The following is a 23,318-nucleotide window of genomic DNA, read 5'->3' as shown; positions in this document are numbered from 1 at the left end:
CTGGTCTGGAAGTTCTCAGCTGTGGTCCAGGTTCTTGGGTTCTACCCCCCAAACAGACCAGCAAGTAGAGCACCAGATGCTTTCCTGGCACAAGCCACTTCTCTTAAGCAATTTATTGAGCCTTTTGACATAAAGAAAATGAACACTGCCAGATTGTCATATGGAGGCCTAGATTAGAGGCTACTTCTCAACTCCTACTTGCCGTTCTCCTGATGAAGTGCTGCTCCAGTCACCACTGCTGCATAAAAAACCACCCCAAAGCTTAGTGCCTTAAAACAACAATATTCAGTCACTTTGATCATGAATCTTTTTGGTCAGAGATTGACAGGGAAGCCTTGAACCTGCTCCCCACAGCATCTGCTGGTGATGCTCAACTGAGGCTTAAGGATCCACTTCCAAGATGGCTCACACACATGACTGGCCAATTGATGGTGGCTATCAGCTGGAAGCTCAATGGGAGTAAAGACCAAAGGCCTTGGTTCCTCTCAATGTGGCCCTCTCCATGTTGGTCTCTCAATGTACCACTCAGGCTTCCTCACAACAGGGTAGTTGGGTTCCAAGAACAAGAATTTCAAGAGAACCAAGCAAAATCTATATTGCTTTTATTACCTAGATTCAGAAGTCACATAACATCAATTTTGACATAATCACAGGCTTACCCAAATTAAAGGTGAAGGAACACAGACCCCACCTCTCAGTAAGAGTGTGTCAACATCACATTATAAAAAGAACATGTGAGAAAAGAACATGTGAGAAGTGATATGTTATGATGGCCATTTTTGGAAAATACAATCTGCCACATGCCCCTATGGATCATGGGACATTTTACCTTATGCTCCTATCCAAAGGGGTCTCCTTCCCCAGAAACCCAGGCCCTTCCCAGGCTCTCATGGCCACACTCTTTCCTCACCCCTGATGCTCCTTGCTACAAAGTGCCCAATCCTGGAATTTGAAAGATTCAATCCCAATTTGACTTCCTATAGAAAGACTAGTCTCAACTAGGGATTCCAAGACGTAAAACAAATTTAAAAAGCAATGTAAACAATGAAGTGTGGTGATAAGATTTAATACTTGCCAAATAAATTTGCATGTTTGAAATAAGAATTTGTTAACACAAGTAAATTTTTCTTTGGTAAGAGGAACGAAAGAAAATTCTGAACTAACCCTCCCTTTTCCAGCTCTCCCACAGAATTAACAAAACAAGAGTATATAAATTTGCCACATCATTTATTAACGAGTTAAATCTGCTTGGTCTTCTATAACCTTCTTATACTTATATATTAATATCTTCTTCTAGATTCAGGAAGTTCTCTGTTACTATTCCCTTTAATAAACTTCTTACTCCTATTTGTTTCTCCATTTCCTCTTTAAGGCCAATAACTCTTAGACTTGCCTTTTGAGGCTGCTTTCCAGATCTTGTAGGTGTGCTCCATTCTTTTTTTTTTTTTTCTTTTTTCTCTTATCTCCTCTGACTGTGTATTTTCCAACATCCTGTCTTCAAGCTTAATAATTCTTTCTTCTACTTGATCAATTCTGCTATTAAGAGACTGATGCATTCTCCAGTCAACTGGATTTCTCAAGTCCAGAACTTCTGCTTGATTCTTTTTAATTATTTCACTCTTTGTTAAATTTATCTGATATAAATCTGAATTCCTTCTCTGTGTTATCTTGAATTTTGTTGAGTTTCTTCAAAACAGCTATTATGAATTCTCTGTCTGAAAGGTTGCATTTCTCTGTTTCTCCAGGATTGGTCCCTGGTGTCTTATTTAGTTTGTTAGGTAAAGTCATGTTTTCCTGGTTGGTCTCGACACTTGTGAAAGTTCATCAGTGCCTGGGCATTGAAGAGTTAGGTATTTATTGTAGTATTCATCATCTGGGCTTGTTTGTACCCATCCTCCTTGGGAAGGCTTTCCAGGTATTTGAAAATACTTGGGTGTTGTGATCTAAGCTACATCTGCATTGGGGCCACCCCAAGCCCAGTAACACTGTAGTTCTTACAGACTTGTAGTGGTACCACCTTGGTGGTCTTAGATAACATGCAGAATAATTCTTTGGATTACAAGGCAAAGACTCTTGTTCTCTTCCCTTACTTTCTCCCAAACAAATGGGGTCTCTGTATTAAGTTGCCTGGAACTGGGAGTGGGGTGACACAAGCACTCCTTTGGTCACCACTACTGGGACTGTAGTGGCACCAGGTCTCATCCAAGGCCCTCGTAACCACTTCCTATTACCTATGTTCACTCAAGGCCCTGGAGCTCTACAATCAGCAGATGATGAAGCCAGCCAGGTTTGTGTCTTTCCCTTGAGGGGTGTGAGTTTCCTAGGTCCTGGGCAGGCCCAGAGATGCTCTCCCAGAGCCAGGGACTAGAGTTAAAAACCTTAGAAATCTGCATGGTGTTATATTCTACTGTGGCTGTGCTGGCACTCAAGTCACATGACACAGTCCTTCCCACTCTTTCCTCCCCTTTCTATGTGCAGAGGAGCTTCACCCCATGGCCACCACCACTACAGACCTACAGGGAATATTCCCAGGCTACCACTGATGCTCAATTAAGGCCTAAGGACTCTTCCTTCAGCTTGTGGTGAATACCACCAGGCCTGGAACTCACCCCTCAGGGCAGTGGGCTCCCCTCTGGCCCAGGGAAGGTCCAGAAATGCTATCCAAGAGCTAAGACATGAAATCAGGGACTCCAAGACCTCACTTGGTCCTGTACACCACTGTGGCTGAGCTGGTACCTGGTTTTTGGTTCTTATGAAGGTGATTCCTTTATGTAGACAGTTGTAAAACTTGGTCTTCCTCAAAGGATAAATGCTTGAGGGGAAGGACAACACATTTTCCATGATGTGATTATTATGAATTGCATGCCTATATCAAAATATTTCATGTACCCCATAAATATATACATCTACTGTGTACCCACAAGAATTAAAAGTTTAATTTTTTTTAAAACCTGGTGTTCCTGGGGAGGGGCATGATCAGTGGGGCCCTTATTCAGCCATCTTGCAGTGCCCCTCCTCCATCAATCTCAATTTAACAAGGATTTATTAGCTATGTTATTAACCCTTTTCAAATTCATCAGGCCAAATTAGTACTATCTGCAGTTTGTATCAACCATTTCATGCTAGTCATTGAAAAAAATATATTAATGTTCAAATATACTTCACCTGACTGAAATGTTTTCTTACCTAAGCTTCTATTGGATGAAAATACTGACACCAGTGCTTATTCCCTAGGAAAGCATTCCCTGGTCAATAGTTTTCTTCTGAACCCACATAAGAACTTCCCAGGCCATGGGCAAGTGAAAAAAATGAATTGTTTTGCTCCAGAGCTTTCTTCACCAAGAGGGAGCTGATGAAGCTGTTGGCTGCCAGCTACTAGATGGCCCCATTTTAGTTACAGGAAATGCTGGAAGTTGGACTGTATTTCTAAAAAAAAATAGGCTGTTGTCCCCATCCCTTCCCTGTCCACCCGGGAAATGTTCTTCCGTGAGGATACTTTCTTGGTCCTGGCAGGTCAGGCAGGTGCTGGTTCTTCTCTGTTTTCTTCTACTCACAGCTAATCCTTGCCTGACACTTCTGCCCCAAGATCACGAAAGCCTGAGTCCAATGTTGGGCATGAACTAGATTCCTTCTCTGTGCCCCACCCAACCAACCTCCACACCAAATTTCTGAGAAAAACCCTGAGAGCTTCACAGTACACTCTGGATGTTGCCACTATTCCCACCACTGTTCCCTTTACTTAAATCACCCAAAGAATATGGGGGCTACAAGATCAAAGAGCCATCTGGTTGGCTTCTCACCACAAAGTAAATAAGACCAACAGTGAAATATTGTTTTCTTTCTGTCTAATTGCAGTACCATTATTCAAATAATATTGTCCTTTATTTGTTTCTCCTACAAAAATAACATACTGTAAATATTCATAGTTTAAATCAATTTAATGAGCTGGCCTAGGAACCCAATTCATATCTGTATTTCTCTTGTGGGTATAAGAGTATTCAACAATTGCTTATACAAATCAGCTGTGATCAAAGCATTGTCCTCAGTAAACCTAATTATCCTAACTTTGCAAATAACTTTATAAACTTTTGGAACCTAACCCACTTTTAGGAGAAGGACTTCCTGTACTGAATGCTATAAATAAATGAAGCCAGAAAAGTTTAACAGATTGCAGAATGAAGATAATGTTACATATGGGCAAACATTAACAGATGAAAACATAATTAGTATTAGGCCAATTCTCCTTTAAGCAAATTCTCCTTTAAGCATTATAAATATAATATGTACAGCTATTAGTGCTAAAACAAAACACCTGTCCATTATTCATAAGTGTTTCCAATCCCCAAAAAAAATTCCACAATAAACAGATGCTACACACCGAGATTGAGAGACAGATTCTCAACCTCATTCAATCTAATTTTTCTAAGAGTGTCTACTAAAGATTACTCATCACACGTATGTATCTGACACTATAATTAATAGTTCTCTCTTATTCTTTCCATTTTAGGTTTGGCAATAGAAATTTCATTACCAGATAAGCCCACTTTGATTCTGATACAACCAAGGTAATTACTAAATCCATAATAAGGTAGTTATTTAGGGTCAGGATGATGATGAATCCTAAGCTTGTACTTGCTGAAAAGTTAATCTCTGCAAGGAGAGCTAACCTAATGCTCAGAGAAACACATTAAAATCCTTCTGCTTTGTATATTTTGGAGGTTTTGGCTGGTTTTTTTTTCTTGAGTCAGTTAGTTTTGTAATCCTAAAGTACAGCAATACTGTCTGATATCCCATAATTCTCCATGTAATAGTAGGAGCAATTTTTTAAGAAGAAATAACACTGACATAACTGAGACAAATATTCTATGCTTTCCTTTCCTCTCTGTGGGTTCTGTTGCTTTCGTTTTCTAGGAGATAGTCATCTGATCTGGAAAGCAGATATAGATGCCTGTCAAAAGGAGCCAGGTTTGTTACATATAATTCCCAAAACTTAAATGATAGGCTTTGTAAATTAATTTACTCTTAATTCAGATGACACAACATCTTCCTGATATACCATATAACCTTAAACTATAAAGATATATATTTGAATCTATTTTAAAATGTCCATAATATTAATTTTTAAAATTAAATGTAAAGAGATATTTAGGTACATAATTGAAATTCAATCTGAAGCAAAGCCCGAAATTGATTTCTCAAACTAGAGAAAGGGACTCCAAAAGAAGCAAGATTTCTCCTGATAGGTAGGAATCCTATCACTTTTGCTTTATACCGAAGGGATGTTACACAGTCTTGGGCAAATAGTAGATGTTCAATAAAGCAAAATTTAAAGGAACTCATTAGTTATTCCTCTATACTTACCTTTGTGATGTTTGGCTTTGTTTGGTTTGGGTTTTCTTTTTCTTTTGGATGTGGTAGTTAAGGGGGTTAGAAGGAAAGAAGAGAGAAGATGATAGGTGAATTGGAAAAGACCTCCACGGCAGAAGTAAGCCAATGACAAAAAAACCCATGAATAATTTAGAAATGAACAATTGCAAGACTGAAATGAAAGGACAGGATTCGTGGGGAATTGCCATACCCAGACCTAATCTTGACAATGTTCTCTCCCATTTGGTAGGCACGAGAACAAGGAACAGATAATGACCCTTGTGAAAATCCTAAGCAATATCCCCTGTTGTGATTCACTTTTCCCTAACCAATGAAAAAGTAATTTTCTACTTTGTCTTCTTTAGAAGAGTGAAGTGAGCGCATCTTTTACACTGCTCGTCTTTGAAAGCTCAGAACTATTTATGTTGATTTGCATACAGTAATTATTTACTTAATTAACAAACCCTCAGCTAGATTGTTCTTTCAATCCTTAACAAGCAGAAAGGTATATAAGATTCCTCTTCTAAGGACAAGAAATAGGATCTATTGCTTACACTAGAACATACTGAATACAATTTTCCACATGGCTTCTGCAGTGAGATTTCAGCTAGTTCCATAACAAGGAAGGAGAAATTCCTTTAATATAAGAGCTCAGAAAAACTGAGACATCTCAGATGCATCTGTCACTGAAAATCCAGAAATTTTAAAATTTAGTTTATCCTAGTCTGGGCGCAGTGGCTCACACCTGTAATCCCAGCACTTTGGGAGGCTGAGGCAGGCAGATCATGAGGTCAGGAGACGGAGACCATTCTGGCTAACACAGTGAAACCCGTCTCTACTAAAAATACAAAAAATTAGCCGGGCATGGTGGTGGGAGCCTGTAGTCCCAGCTACTAGGGAGGCTGAGGCGGGAGAATCGCTTGAACCCAAGAGGTGGAGGTTGCAGTGAGCTGAGATCACGCCACTGCACTCCAGCCTGGGCGACACAGCAAGACTCCATTTCAAAGAAAAAAAAAAGTTTATCCTTAAAGCCAATATCTTTAGTAAAATTCTTAAAAGTAACAAAAAGAAAAAATATATAGAAAAGCTGTACATTCCCCACAGAGACTGAAGTTAACCTTAAAATAGAATAAGCACAGTACTTAGGGTTACAAATACTTTATTTAATAGGTTAACAGAAATGTATTAAAATTTAATGCTTATGGTACATTAAGAACTTTCCCTTGTGATTCAGGAACCAAAAATCCAAAACCAACCAATTATCAATGAATAAAGAGAATTTTTGAAACTAGTTTAATGAAATATATCAAGTTCTAAATGCAAAAGACCTTCTTTTACTCTGGTCACAGAAATATTCACGTCAAAGGGATAAAGTGAATGTATGCAGTAAGTAAATGAGGTGAAAGACAAAATGTACCATTCTTTTAGGGAAGCAGATGAAGAGTCTAGCCCACTAGCCCACTCACCAGATGTCCGACTTTGTGTCATAGCCTTGGTGTTTCAGAGCCTCAGGACTCATATAATGGGGAGTTCCAGTTAAAGTTGTGGCCAGGTCACAGGATCCCATTAGGAGTCGAGAAACTCCAAAATCTCCTTGAAATAATAATTAATTTTTATGAATACTTTAAGCCAATGAAAAATTAGCCCTGGAAATTAACAACTGAATGAGTGGCTAATTTGACCATTTTATTATGCAATGGTTCATAGCATTTTAACAGGAAAGAAAAGTAATATATCTTAAATTATACAACGCTGGTAAATAGCTTCAAAAACATAAGTTTTATAGGAGAAGGAAGACTTTGAGCCAGGAAAGTGAATTATGTAAGCTAAAATTATTTATTTCTGGAATTATGGGAAACTAGATAATTTGATATAAAAAGCTATTTCAAGTCTGAATAATGGCAAACAGAATGATTTTGGAAAAACTGAATAAGATGATATACAATTTCACCTGAGGGGAGAAGAATTTGTTCTTAAATTTACAATAACAGAGCGTTTTAAAGAAAAGATCTGAGACTATTTAAGAACATGACTATAAAAATTTGAATCTATCAGTTTTTTAATACTTGCCTAACTACTTGTGCGCTTTTATTCCTTCCTTCCTTCCTTCCTTCCCCAAGAACACCCTATATGATGATTAGATGATCCATTAGCTGTTATGAGGAGAGGTACAGTTCTGAAGAACTAAAGGTTAATAAAGCCATTATATCAACATTTTAATTATCTATAACCACTTATTGCTTGTGATGAAATAATATAAATGAGAAACCTGGAGTAACTAATCAAACCAGTAAAATGACCCTAATAACTTGTAAAGTGCCTGGCATGAAACAGGGAACTCAAAGTATATTTGAAAAATCTATCAAATATGCGGTAAATTTGTATACCTCAATTTATATCAGATACTCAGTAACAAAAAAAATAGGTTTTGTTGGGCCCATCAGGTAAGAAACCTGAGAAATTTAGTGTTCGTTTCAGCAGCACACGTACTTAAAAATTTGAGAAATTTAAATAAACCAATGATTACTCTAACACTTCCATGTACCATTCACTTCAATTGGATATGATAATATCTAGAGTATACTGTTCTGTGTTTTTGAAATTCATACTTTTTAAAATCTTACCAATTTTAAGTAGATTATTTTTCAGAAATATATTCTTTGACTTTAAGTCTCGATGAAGTATCCTCCTACAAAAGGCAAAAAAGATATACAACTTCATGCAGAATATAAGGTTTTTAAATCCCCATGTAAATAATATATATTGTTGCATGTGATTTATACATAAATATATACTCCCATAGATATATCTTTCAATGTTTAAAAGCTACAAAGCCACAACACTTTCCAGTTTCCCTGAGGAAACAAAAGTTTTAAAATAAAGATTTTAAAGGTTGGGGAACATGTAGTTTGGAGAAGGGTGATATGCTTTCAACTATTTCAATAGGCTATATTTTATTATGTTTTTGTAGCATAATCTACATAGTACTATATCCAGTAACCATATCCTCAATTGATAGACCAGTTTGTAATCTATTATTACCCAAATGTCCAAGTTTTGTATACTTGTGAAAATAATAACTTTGTTGATGATATTTAAGAATAGGTAACATTTATTAAATCTGACTATAAGTAATGTAAATTATGTCAGTTAAGACCTTTATTTTATGGAATTATGAAGAACTAGAAAACTTGAAAATCTTTACATAAAAAAACTAAAATGCTGAATAAAGTATACAAGTATCTTCATATATGCACAGTTGAGCTCATATAAAAATGAAAAAAAAATCCCTGTGAATTATTCAAAAAGAAACTGAAAGTCATTCTAGGCCATAAAACATTAACAAATTTGAAAGAAGAGAAATCATACCATTTCTGCTCTCACATCAAAATGGAATCAAACTAGAAATTAATGACAGAAAGATAACTGGAAAATCCCGAAATATGTGAATATAAAACCACACACTTCTAAACAATGAAGAAGAAATCTCAAGAGAAATTTTAAAATACTTTGAACTAAATGAAAATGAAAACACACTTCATCAAAATTTGTGCAATATAGCAAAAGCAGTGCTTAGTGGGAAATTTATAGCACTGAATGTATATATTAGAAAAAAAAGAAAGATCTAAAATCAGTTATCTGAGCTTCCACCATAGAAAACTAGAAAAGAAAAGCATATTAAATCCAAAGTAAAGAGAAATATTACAGCAGAAATAATAAAATTGAAAACAAGAAACCAATAGAGAATATCAATAAAAATAAAAGCTGGTTCTTTGAAAAGAAAGAAAATCAACTAGCCTCTAGTCAGCCTAAGTAAAATAAAAAGATAGAAGACAAAAACTATTTAAATAAAAAATGAAAGAGAGGGCGTCACTACAGATTCCGTGGACATTAAAAGAATAAAAAAAATACTATTAACAATCTATAACCACAAATTTGATAACCTAGATTAAAAGAACCAATTCCTTCAAAGACACAAGCTGCCAAAAATCATACAAGAAGAAGTAGACAATCAAATAGGCCCACCTTCATTAAATAAATTCAATCAATAATTAATAAGTTTCCAAATAAAAAACACCAGGCCCAGATGGGTTCACTGGCAAATTCTACCAAATATTTAAGGAAGAAATTACACCAAATATCTCTAATCTCTTTCAGAAAATAAAAGCAGAGGAAATACTCCCTAACTCATTTTAAGATGTCAGCATCATCCTAATATTAAAACCAAACAAAGACATTACAAGAAAAGAAAACTAAAAACCAGTATCTCTGATGAATGTAGATGAAAAAATTCTCAATGAAATATTAGCAAATCAAATCCAACATTGTAGGCCAGGTGTGGCGGCTCATTCCTGTGGTCCAAGCACTTCGGGAGGCCGAGGTGGGTGGATCACCTGGGGTCAGGAGTTCGAGACCAACCTGGCCAACATGGTGAAACTCTGTCTCTACTAAAAATACAAAAGTTAGCTGGGCATGGTGGCAGGGGCCTGTAACCCCAGCAACTTGTGAGGCTGCGGCAGGAGAATTGCTTGAACCCGGGAGACAGAGGTAGCAGTGAGCTGAGATCACCCCACCGCACTCCAGCCTGGGTGACAGAGCGAGATGTTGTCTAAAAAATATACATATATATATCCAACATTGTGTCAAGAGAATTATACACCACAACCAAGTGGGATTTATACTAGGTATGCAAGGCTGCTTTAACACTTGAAAGTCAATTAATGTAATCCATTACATCAACAGAATAAAGAAGAAAAATCACATGAAAAAATCAATAGATGCAGAAAAAACAATTGACAAAATCCAATACCCATTCATGACAATAACTCTTATAAACTAGAAATAGGGAATATTTACAACAAACCTACAGCTAACATCACACTTTACAATGAGAACCCTGAAGTTTTTCTGCTGATATCAGGAACAAGGGAAAAATGTCCCCTCTAATCATTTATTTTCAACATTATACTGAAAGTCCTAGCTAATTAAGTAAAACAAGAAAAGGAAGTGTAAAAGGAATAGAGATGGGAAAGGAAAAAACAAACTCTCTCTGTTCACAGATGACATGATCAGCTAAGTAGAAAATCCAAACGAATCAATTAAAAAAACCTCCTGGAATTAACAAGTAATTAATTCTGCAGTGTTGAAGAATACAAGGTTGATATATACAAAAATCAATTGCTTTCCTATATACCAGCAATGAACAAGTAGAATTTGACATTTGTATCAAAATATATTTACATGAGTACCCCTGAAATGAAACACTTAGGTATAAATCTAATAAAATATGTACAAGATCTATATGAGGAAAGCTACACAACTGTAATGAAAAAAAATCAAAGAAGAACTAAATAAATGGAAAAATAATCCATGTTCAAGGATAAGTAGACTCAATATTGTCAAGATATGGATTCTTTCCAAATTGATCAATAGATGCAATGTAACCCCAATCAAAATCCCAGGAAGTTACTTTGTAGACATTGATAAACAGATTCTAAAATTTGTATGGAAAGGCAAAAGACCCATAATATTGGGTCTTTTGAGGGAGAACAACAATGTTGGAGGACTGATACTACCTGATGTCAAGACTTTCTATAAAGTACAGTAATTAAGACAGTACAGTATTGGAGAGAAAAAAATCAGTAAAACAGAATAGAGGGCTCAGAAATAAAACTGCATGAATACAGTCAACTGATCTTTGACAAAGAAGCAAAGGCAATGCAATGGAACACAGTCGTTTCAACAAATGGTACTGGAACAACTGGGCATTCATATACAATAGATGAATCTAGACACAGACCTTACAGCCTTTGCAAAAATTAACTCAAAAATGAATCATAGGCCTAAAAAATGTAAAATGTAAAACTATAAAACTGCTAGGAAATAATATGTGATAAAATCTAGATGATTTTATGTTTGGTGATAACTTTTTAAATATAACACCAAAGTCACAATCCATGAAAGAATTGAGAAGCTAGACTTTATTAAAGTAAAAAATTTCTGCTCTGTAAGAAAACACTGTCAAGGAATAAAAAGATAAGCCATAGACTGGGAGAAAATATTTGCAAAAGACATATCTGATAAAAGACTGTTGGCCGGGTGCAGTGGCTCATGCCTGTAATCCCAGCACTTTGGGAGGCTGAGGCAGGCAGATCACAAGGTCAGGAGATCGAGACCATCCTGGCTAATGTGGCGAAACCCTGTCTCTACTAAAAATACAAAAATAAAATTAGCCGGGCGTGGTGGTGGGTGCCTGTAATCCCAGCTACTTGGGAGGCTGAGGCGGGAGAATGGCATGAACCCGGGAGGTGGAGCTTGCAGTGAGCCAAGATTGCGACACTGTACTCCAGCCTGCGTGACAGAGCGAGACTCAGTCTCAAAAAAAAAAAAAAAAAAAAAGACTGTTATCCAAAATATACAAAGAACTATTAAAACTCAACAATAAGAAAATAATCTGGTTTTAAAATGGGCCAAAGACCTTAACAGACACCTAACCAGAGATGATATACAAAAGGCAAATAAACCTGAAAAGATGTTCCACATCATATGTCATCATATGTCATCAGAGAAATGCAAATTAAAACAACAATGAAGTACCACTACACACCTATTAGAATGGCCCAAATCCAGACACTGACAACACCAAATGCTCACAAGGATTTGGAATAACAGAAACTCTCATTCGCTGCTAGTGGGAATACAAAATGGTTCAGCCACTTTGGAAGACAGTTTGGCAGTTTCTTACAAAATGATACAAATGCTTACCACATAATCTGGCAATCATGTTCCTTGGTATTTATTCAAATGAATTAAAAACTATGTCGACACAAAAACCTGCACAATGGTGTTTATAGCAGCTTTATTCATAATTGCCAAAACTTGAAAACAACAAAAGTGTCCTTCAGTAGGTGAATGGTTAAATAAACCATGGTACATTCACACAATAGAATATTATTTAGTGCTAAGAAGATATGAGCTATTAAGGCATGAAAAGACATGGAGGAAACTTAAATGCATACTACTAAGTGAAAGAAGTCAGTCTGAGAAATCTATATATGATTCCAGCTATATGACAATCTGGAAAATGTTGAACTATGGAGACAACAAAAAGATAAGTGGTTGCCAGGGTTTAAGAGGGAGGGAAGAATGAGTAAGGAGAGCACAGAGAATTTTTAGGGCCATGCAATAACTTTATGATACTAAAATGATGGGTACATGTCACACATGTGCCCAAACTCAAAGAATGTATAGCACTAAGAATGAACCCTAATGTAAACTATAGACTTTGATGATAATGACCTGTCAATGTAGGTTCATCTGTTATAACAAATGTATGACTGGTAGCAATGCTGTTAACAGGGGAGGCAATGTATGTGTGGGAGCAGGGGGTATAAGGGAAATCTCTGTACCTTCCACTCAATTTTGCTGTGAACCTAAAATTGCTTTAAAAAATAAAGTTTATTTTAAATTTTTAATCAGAGCTTTGAGTAGATTCAATAAACTTGGATTTCAGGGTCCACAAAGGAAGAGGTATCTTAGTAAAAAACTAAAGCCTTCAGCTGAAAGCTCTGAAAAACTTCTTCATAGAAATAAAGGCAAACTAAAAATAGACCAACCCTCCAAAAGCCTACAGCCTACAGTTAAACTATTTCAGTTCCTCATTAGATCAAGGTGATCTGCCCTAAATATAACTGTCAGGCAGAGAAAAATAAATAAATACTTTCCAGAGAAAGATAATATCATCTAACATCTCTCAATATTTCACACATATTGTTCAGCATTCACTCAAAAACTACCAGGCATGCCAAAAGACAAGACCAAATGATTAAAAACCAAAAGAAAAAAAGAGATAAAGAAACAAATACACAAGCGATCCACCTATTGAAATTATTGGATAAGGACTTGAAAATAACTGTGATTATATGCTCAAGAAAATAATTGACACAATGGAGAATTTCAATAGAGAGATAGATTCTATATATTTTCTATATAGAAAAAAATATATTTTTATATGCACTAGAAGGAGTGCATATATATATTTTTTCTATATAGTAAATATATATACATAGAAAATATATATATATTTTCTAGGAATCAAATGGAAATTTTAAAACTGAAACAAAATTTTACTAAAATTAAGAATTTAGTGCATATGTTTGAAATCAAATTAGACACAGCAGAAGAGAGGATTTAGAAAGTGGAATAATGGTTAGTGAAAAATATTTCAACTGAGGCTCAAAAAGAAAAAAAGATTAAAAACATAGAAAAGGCTAGGCACAGTGGCTCACACCTGTAATCCCAGCTCTTTCGGAGGCCGAGGTGGGTGGATCACCTGAGGTCAGGAGTTCAAGACCAGCCTGCCAACATGACGAAGCCCCATCTCTGCCAAAAGTACAAAAATTAGCTGGGCGTGGTGGCAGGCACTGGTAATTCCAGTTACTCAGGAGGCTGAGGCAGGATAATTGCTTGAACATGGGAGGCGGAGGTTGCAGTGAACCAAGATCACACCACTGCACTCCAGCCTGGGCAACAAGAGTGAGACTCTGCCTCAAAAAAAAAAGAAAGAAAGAAAAAGAAAACATAAAAAAGAGTATAAGAGACATCTGAAATACAGGCTTAAAGTTCTAATATATATATATAAATGGATTCCTAGAAGGAGTGCATAGCAATGAAGAACAGAATGTGATGGTCTAACATACATCTTTAAGCATTGTGAAAGGAGAATGGGGGAGAAGCTAAATTCAAAGAGAGAATGACAAGGTATTTTCAGAATTTAGAAGTTTTCATGAATTCACAAGTTCAGAAGCAAAACAAATCCCAAGCAGAATTTAAAACAAAAATCCACAAGTAGACATAACACTGTAATATTGGAAAACACCAAGGACAAAGAGAAGATGTTGAGAATCAACTGAAAGAAAAGATATTACCTTAATAAGAATGTCTGTTAGATGGAAAGTGACTTCTTAACATCAATAACAGAATCCAGAAGACAGTGAGATAATATTTTCAAAACGTCAGATAAAATATCTGTCAATCTGGAATTTCATTTTTAATAATAGCTAAATAATAATACATATTTAGCTGAAATAGTAGCTAAACTATTATAAAAGGATGAGGAAAAAATAAAAACATTTTCAAACAAACAAGCAAAGAAACTGAGTGTTTATCATTCACATAACTTAAGGATTTGTTTTAGGGAGGAAAAAAAATGACCACAGAAGGAAGACATGGAGTGGAAGAAGAAGTGATGAACCAAGAGATTGACAAAAGTGGGGAAATCTAAACTAGTTTTGGCTTATAAACCAATAGTAATGGTAGCACTAATTAATAATTTGTGGGGTACATAAAGGAAGTAGAACTGAAATCCTGAATACAAATAATAGAAAAGGACACAATTGGAGTCAAAGTCTTTAAGGAGAAATTGACTGCAGTGTATCTGTCCCCCTGCTTAAATAGGAGAACCCAGTCTGGGAGCAGTATTCTTGAGCCTTAGGTCAGAAACACCAACTTAAGTCCTTCAATGGCTCTGCACTCCTTCCAGAATAGAGTCTACAGTCCTATATGTGGCTTGCTAGAGAGTTCAAGATCTGGCCCTACCAATGCTTCTGGCAGCCTTAGCAAATGCTTGAGCCACATTTCTATTAATATCATCTCTTCCTCTTCACAGTTCTTTACTCACAGGAGATGCTCAATAAATGCATGTTGGTTTTTAAAACACTATCCTTGGTACAAAGATGAACACTATCTAGTGGGACTCATTCATTAATCCAAAAAACAATTATTGAGTGCCAACTAGGTGTTATGTGCTGTACTACATAATGTGACAGATATAAAGATTCATAAGACAAGGCTATGTATCTCATAATGCTTACACTCAGGTTAGAGAGATTTTTTAAGTACATCAGCAACTGTAAGAGACGGCAGAAGGGAAACCTAACCACTGTCACTTTACTAAAGAATTATTTATAATTGTAAATAACTACCAATAAAGACATTCACCTGGTCATAAGGAAACATCTCTCTCAGTAAATGATCATTCTCAGGTACATGCCCACCAAATTAATATTACTATTATTAATTAAAACCAGAAATATCAATTATAAAAATAATTTTTACCACTAGAATTAATAATAATACAAGTGTAATAATGTTACCTTTGTAAAGTGTTCAGGCCTTAACCATCCAGCTTTATTCTGACTAAGTAAATTCTGATTAAGAACATTTTAAAGAAAAGTCACTCATAAAGATCATATAGTTTACTTTATAGGACACAAATTGGCAGAAACTCAACCAGGCCTATAAAATCAGCATATAAAGTAAAGAATTGGATATGATAGTGAGAATTTCCCCTAATTCAAATAATCTTTAGCCTCTTTAACCCTTTAGCGGATTAGAGAGGAATAAGTATGTTTCTAAGAATAGAGAGAAAAGAGAAGAGCAAAACTAGGCAATGCAACACTAGGCCACTTCATCTTGAGGTCCATAACCCCAGATGCTATCATCCTAAGCACTATACTACTATTTTTTTACTATTATGCCCAATCTGGAGATGAGGAAATCAAGGCCTAGAAAGGCCAAATAACTTGCCCAATGTTGTATAGCCTATTGGTTCAAACTGAGGTCTCTTTGACTCTATAAACCACTATTCTCACGTAGGTCTGTTTATCTATAAAAACTTTGCTATTTAATAACTATTTTCTACTGCCTTCTTACATTCCCACAATATCTAGACCTATGATGTACATGAGTATGTTGCTGACTTCTTACTGATTTAAAAAGAGAACAACAGTATTTACTAACTGTGTTAAATGAAATCTGGCTTTCTCTATGCCCACTCTTGGGGTTCTCTTGGTGTGGCAGGAACTGTGAAATACCTACCCAATAACCATTCTCCTCCTCTTCTCCCTTGACTCCCAGAACCCCATGAGCCTCTGGGGAGGCTCAGCCCTCCTCAGACCCATTAGGTAAAGGAAGTGGGGGGTGTAGGGGTGAATGTGGCAGGGGGATACGATTGCTGAGTTAGATACAAAACTGGTTAATGCCCAACAAGGCCATAAACCATCATCACCGGGGATATCTGTTCTACTGGACAGAAATTATTTGCATCTCTGCTGGACAAAAATATTCAAGTGTGCCTCTGCCTCCACAGAGTTATGAAGTAGCCCAGATAATAGAAAGTTAAGTCCAGCACTGCAATGGAAAAATATCCACTAATATCTTTTGTCTCTTCCATGTTTTTTGAAATTTTTCTAACATCAATGAGATATAAGGGAAGTCTGCTGGAATCTTGTAGGAAATATTTCCCTACTCTTATAAAAGACAAAAAAAGGGGGGAGTGACATGCCATATGTCCCTTTTACCTTTTCTGGAGTTTGGTTACTGTTGTGTGAAGGCGGGATACGTGGTCGTGTTACAGCCAACCCAGCAACCACAAGAGGACAAGTCTCACTACAAAAGCCAAACACACTGAGAATGGTGGAATAAAGAGAAAGAACTAGAACCCCAGAGAATACTGCTCAGCCACCCAAGTTAATCAGCTCTAGAACAACTCACTTTGGAGACTTCATGTTAGGCAAGGTAATAAATCTTCTCTACTGTTTAATCTGCTTCTGTTATTTGCAATTAAGAGTGTCTTAAGATGATCACTTGGTTTCTACAGCTATTGATTCTAGGAAGTCAAAGAGACAACAGGTTTAGGATTTGGAATAGTGAGCTAAGGAGCCCACCAGAAGACTTGGTGCTGTAACTTTGGAGTAAGTAAAACATTCCAAAGAAAGTCACCTGATGACATCTAGACTAGACAAGCAGAAGATGAATTACAAATAATAATACATTGATAGGCCTCTATAAATATATAAATTAGTAACTCAACAGTAGATACTTTAAGAATAAGGCATACACTATGTTAGAAAGCAGTTATGAGAAGTAATTAGCTGGCACTGTGGTAATGGAACAATAAATTCTGTGCAACAAACCAGGTATCAAGCTATTTGCTAAATATCTATTGAAAAATTATAATTGGCCGGGCGTGGTGGCTCGTGCTTGTAATCCCAGCACTTTGGGAGGCCAAGGCAGGCAGATCGAGACCAGCCTGGCCAGCATGGTGAAACCCCATCTCTACTAAAAATACAAAAATTAGCCAGGCATGGTGGCACATGCCTGTAATCCCAGCTACTTTGGAGGCTGAGGCAGGAGAATTGCTTGAACCTGGGAAGCAGAGGTTACAGTGAGCTGAAATTGTGCCATTGCACTCCACCCTGAGCGACAGAGCAAAACTCTGTCTCAGGAAAATAAAAAAATCATAATGTATTGGCTTTGTGGTTACAGTAAGCCAAAATGAGCCAGCATAATTTTATCCTATGTTTGGCTAATATCCATTCCTTTGAAGTATATGAAAATGAAGTCCAACAAATAATAAGGTAACAGGCAATACGGTTTATATGAAATCTTTCTTCTAAAAAGCTCAACACAGTTCTCCATCTATTATCTCGTGCACCATACCATATCTGTTCAAGTGGTGGGTCCCTCTCATTTCTACGTTTCATGATACCCAAGTGATCTGGTTAAGATTTGCTGACAGATTCTGGTTCAAATTCATGCTAAAAACCCCATCTCCATCTCCCCATCAGGTCATTCTTCCCCAGCATCCAGGGCCCATGCTAGGATGAAGAACAGTCTGTGGAGGTACAGAGGGCAGGCATTTCTCAGGCCTCCAGCCCAAGGTAGAACTGTGGAGAAGGTATGGACAATTCCTTTCACCTCCCCTCAAGCCCTTATATGAATAGTTTATGAAACCCTCCCTGGAGGTCTGTCCTTCATCTAGCAGGTTCTCAGGGTGGATCACAAACTCTTCTTGCCAAAGGTGCTGGCACAGCCAATGGCTCCTTTGTGATGCACAACCTAGGCAACTCCTGTTACTGGTCTTTGCCATGTGGCCCCTGTCCTGGGCACTGAGGCACCTGCCTTTCTTCATCAGTCTCATGTCCCCTCACCAACACAATGAGTCCTCTATGTTGTAAGTCAGAAGCAGGGTCAGGTCTTCCTCAAACTATTGGCCACTGCCAGCATATCAGGAGTGTGCCTACAACCTGGCTCAGTGGTGAGGTTACCTTGAAAAAGTGACTGCAGGATATTCTCAAGAAGTGAGGACCAGGAGAAAGCAGGAATCTCCAGTAACACCAAACACAACTTCTCTCTGCTTTTCCATCTTCAAATCTGGGGTAGGACCCCTCCTTCCACAGTCATATTTACTGACTCAGATTTCCAAGTATGGCTCTTCCCTGGAAGCCTCACTACATTAAAAATGAGTTCTTAACACTACCTTTCAGGAAAAAACACAACAGGGAGGAGGTTCCAAGGTGGCCGAATAGGAACAGCTCCAGTCTACAGCTCCCAGCATGAACGACGCAGAAGATGGGTGATTGCTGCATTTCCAACTGAGGTACCGGGTTCATCTCACTGGGGCTTGTTGGACAGTCTGTGCAGCCCACAGAGCGTGAGCTGAAGCAGGGCGGGACATCACCTCACCCGGGAAGTGCAAGGGGTCAGGGAATTCCCTTTCCTAGTCAAGGGAAGCCGTGACAGATGGTACCTGGAAAGTCGGGACACTCCCACCCTAATACTGTGCTTTTCCAACTGTCTTAGCAAATGGCACACCAGGAGATTATATCCCATGCCTGGCTTGGAGGGTCCCACGCCCACGGAGCCTCTCTCACTGCTAGCACAGTAGTCTGAGATCAAACTGCAAGGTGGCAGCGAGGCTGGAGGAGGGCCGTCCACCATTGTTGAGGCTTCAGTAGGTAAACAAAGTGGCCCAGAAGCTCAAACTGGGTGGAGCCCACCGCAGTTCAAGGAGATCTGCCTGCCTCTGCAGACTCCACCACTGGGGGCAGGGCATAGCTGAACAAAAGGCAGCAGAAACTTCTGCAGACTTAAACGTCCCTGTCTGATAGCTTTGAAGAGAGTACTGGTTCTCCCAGCACGGAGTTTGAGATCTGAGAACGGATAGACTGCCTCCTTAACTGGGCCCTGACCCCCGAGTAGCCTAACTGGGAGGTACATCCCAGTAGGGGCCAACAGACACCTCCTACAGCCAGGTGCCCCTCTGAGACCAAGCTTCCACAGGAAGGATCAGGCAGCAACATTTGCCATTCTGCAATGTTTGCTGTTCTGCAGCCTCCGCTGGTGATACCCAGGCAAACAGAGTCTGCAATGGACCTCCAGCAAACTCCAACAGACCTGCAGCTGAGGGTCCTGACTGTTAGAAGGAAAACTAACAAACAGAAAGGACACCCACACCAAAACCCCATCTGTATGTCACCATCATCAAAGACCAAAGGGACATAAAACCACAAAGATGGGGAGAAACCAGAGCAGAAAAGCTGAAAATTCTAAAAATCAGAGCTCCTCTTATCCTCCAAAGGAACTCAGCTCCTCGCCAGCAACAGAACAAAGCTGGATGGAGAATGACTTTGACGAGTTGAGAGAAGAAGGGTTCAGACGATCGGTAATAACAAACTTCCCTGAGCTAAAGGAGGATGTTCAAACCCATCACAAAGAAGACAAAAACCTTGAAATAAGATTAGAAGAATGGCTAACTAGAATAAACAGCATAAAGAAGACCTTAAATGACCTGATGGAACTGAAAACCATGGTGCGAGAACTATGTGACACATGCACAAGCTTCAGTAGCCGACTCGATCAAGTGGAAGAAAGGGTATCAGTAATTGAAGATCAAATGAATGAAATGAAGCGAGAAGAGAAGTATAGAGGAAAAAAGAGTAAAAAGAAATGAACAAAGACTCCAAGAAATATAGGAGTATGTGAAAAGACCAAATCCACGTCTGATTAGTGTACCTGAAAGCAACACGGAGAATAGAACCAACTTGGAAAACACTCTTCAGGATATTATCCAGGAGAACGTCACCAACCTAGCAAGGCAGGCCAACATTCAATTTCAGGAAATACAGAGAATGCCACAAAGATATTCCTCAAGAAGAGCAACTCCAAGACACATAATTATCAGTTTCACCAAAGCTGAAATGAGGAAAAAATGTTAAGCGCAGCCAGAGAGAAAGGTCGGGTAACCCACAAAGGGAAGCCCATCAGACTAACAGCAGATCTCTCAGCACAAACTCTACAAGCCAGAAGACAGTGGGGGCCAGTATTCAACATTCTTAAAGAAAAGAATTTTCAACCCAGAATTTCATATCCAGCCAAACTAAGCTTCATAAGTGAGACAGAAATAAAATCCTTTACAGGCAAGCAAATGCTGAGAGATTTTGTCACCACCAGGCCTACCTTACAAGAGTCCCTGAAGGAAGCACTAAACATGGAAAGGAACAACCGGTACCAGCCACTTCAAAAACATGCCAAATTGTAAAAACCATCAACGGTAGGAAGAAACTGCATCAACTAACGAGCAAAATAACCAGCTAACATCATAATGAAAGGATCAAATTCACACATAACAATATTAACCTTAAATGTAAATGGGCGAAATGCTCCAATTAAAAGGCACAGACTGGCAAATTGGATAAAGAGTCAAGACCCATCAGTGTGCTGTATTCAGGAAACCCATCACACGTGCAGAGACACACATAGGCTCAAAATAAAGGGATGGAGGAAGATCTACGAAGCAAATGGAAAACAAAACAAAACAAAAAAAGCAGGGGTTGCAATCCTAGTCTCTGATAAAACAGACTTTAAACCAACAAAGATCAAAAGAGACAAAGAAGGCCATTACATAACGGTAAATGGATCAATTCAATAAGAAGAGCTAACTATCCTAAATATACATACACTCAATACAGGAGAACCCAGATTCATAAAGCAAGTCCTTAGAGACCTACAAAGAGACTTAGACTCCCACACAATAATAATGGGAGACTTTAACACTCCACTGTCAACATTAGACAGATCAACGAGACAGAAAGTTAACAAGGATATCCAGGATTTGAACTCAGCTCAGCATCAAGTGGACCTAACAGACATCTACAGAACTTTCCACTCCAAATGAACAGAATATACATTCTCAGCACCACATCACACTTATTCCAAAATTTACCACATAGTTGGAAGTAAAGCACTCCTCAGCAAATGTAAAAGAACAGAAATTATAACAAACTGTGTGTCAGACCACAGTGCAATCAAACTAGAACTCAGGATTAATAAACTCACTCAAAACCACTCAACTACATGGAAACTGAACAACCTGCTTCTGAATGATACTGGGTACATAACAAAATGAAGGTAGAAATAAAGATGTTCTTTGAAACCAATGAGAACAAAGACACAACATACCAGAATCTCTGGGACACATTCAAAGCAGTGAGTAGAGGGAAATTTATAGCACTAAATGCCCATGAGAGAAAGCAGGAAAGATCTAAAATTGACACCCTAACATCACAATTAAAAGAACTAGAGAAGCAAGAGCAAACACATTAAAAGCTAGCAGAAGGCAGGAAATAAATAAGACCAGAGCAGAAGTGAAGGAGATAGAGACATAAAAAACCCTTCAAAAAATCAATGAATCCAGGAGCTGGTTTTTGCAAAGATCAACAAAATTGATAGACAGGTAGCAAGATTAATAAAGAAGAAAAAAGAGAAGAATCAAATAGATGCAATAAAAAATGATAAAGGGGATGTCACCACTGATCCCACAGAAATACAAACTACCATCAGCGAATACTATAAACACCTCTATGCAAATAAACTAGAAAATCTAGAGGAAATGGATAAATTCCTGGACACATACACCCTCCCAAGACTAAACCAGGAAGAAGTTGAATCCCTGAATAGACTAATAACAGGCTCTGAAATTGAGGCAATAATTAATAGCCTACAAACCAAAAAAAGTCCAGGACCAGATGGATTCACAGTCGAATTCTACCAGAGGTACAAAGATGAGCTGGTATCATTCCTTCTGAAACTATTCCAATCAACAGAAAAAGAGGGAATCCTCTCTAATTCATTTTATGAGGCCAGCATCATCCTGATACCAAAGCCTGCAGACACACAACAAAAAAAGAGAATTTTAGACCAATATCCCTGATGAACATCGATGCAAAAATTCTCAAAAAAATACTGGCAAACCGAATCCAGCAGCACATCAAAAAGCTTATCCACCACGATCAAGTTGGCTTCATCCCTGGGATGCAACGCTGGTTCAACATATGCAAATCAATAAACATAATCCATCATATAAACAGAACAAAAACCACATGATTATCTCAACAGATGCAGAAAAGGCCTTCGACAAACTTCAACAGCCCTTCATACCCAAAACTCTCAATAAACTAAGTATTGATGGGATGTATCTCAAAATAATAAGAGCTATTTAGGACAAACCCACAGTCAATATCATATTGAATGGGCAAAAACTGGAAGCATTCCTTTTGAAAACTGAAGCAAGACAGGGATGCCCTCCGTCACCACTCCTATTCAACATAGTGTTGGAAGTTCTGGCCAGGGCAATCAGGCAGGAGAAAGAAATAAAGGGTATTCAATTAGGAAAAGAAGAAGTCAAATTGTCCCTGTTTGCAGATGACATAATCGTATATTTAGAAAACCCCATCGTCTCAGCCCAAACTCTCCTTAAACTGATAAGCAACTTCAGCAAAATCTCAGGATACAAAATCAATGTGCAAAAATCACAAGCATTCCTGTACACCAATAACAGACAAACAGAGAGTCAAATCATGAGTGAACTCCCATTCACAATTGCTTCAAAGAGAATAAAATACCTAGGAATGCAACTTACAAGGGACGTGAAGGAACTCTTCAAGGAGAACAACAAACCACTGCTCCATGAAATAAAAGAGGACAAAAACAAATGGAAGAACATTCCATGCTCATGGATAGGAGGAATCAATATCATGAAAATGGCCATACTGCCCAAGGTAATTTATAGATTCAGTGCCATCCCCATCAAGCTACCAATGTCTTTCTTC

At 37.9% G+C, this 23,318-nt stretch overlaps 1 protein-coding gene across 25 annotated transcripts in view; it reads right to left on the bottom strand.

The window, feature by feature from the left end:
* The window catches only part of NEK11 (NIMA related kinase 11), a 327,448-nt gene that overhangs the window by 210,682 nt on the left and 93,448 nt on the right, over positions 1-23,318 (bottom strand). For 21 of the 25 annotated variants that reach the window (XM_054483262.2, XM_054483259.2, XM_054483263.2 and 18 more), the window contains 2 exons: positions 7,992-8,056; positions 6,834-6,960 (listed from right to left, as the gene is read on the bottom strand). The exons of the other annotated variants lie outside the window; for them this stretch is intronic. In XM_054483262.2, the coding sequence (XP_054339237.1) occupies positions 6,834-6,960; positions 7,992-8,056 (192 nt within the window). The remainder of the gene's footprint in view (positions 1-6,833; positions 6,961-7,991; positions 8,057-23,318) is intronic. 25 annotated transcript variants of the gene reach the window in all.

The sequence above is a fragment of the Pongo pygmaeus genome, chromosome 2 (assembly GCF_028885625.2).
Source record: "Pongo pygmaeus isolate AG05252 chromosome 2, NHGRI_mPonPyg2-v2.0_pri, whole genome shotgun sequence".
NCBI lineage: Eukaryota > Metazoa > Chordata > Mammalia > Primates > Hominidae > Pongo > Pongo pygmaeus.
The sequence above is the reverse complement of the archived record's forward strand: the minus strand, read 5'-3'. Positions and strand labels throughout refer to the sequence as shown.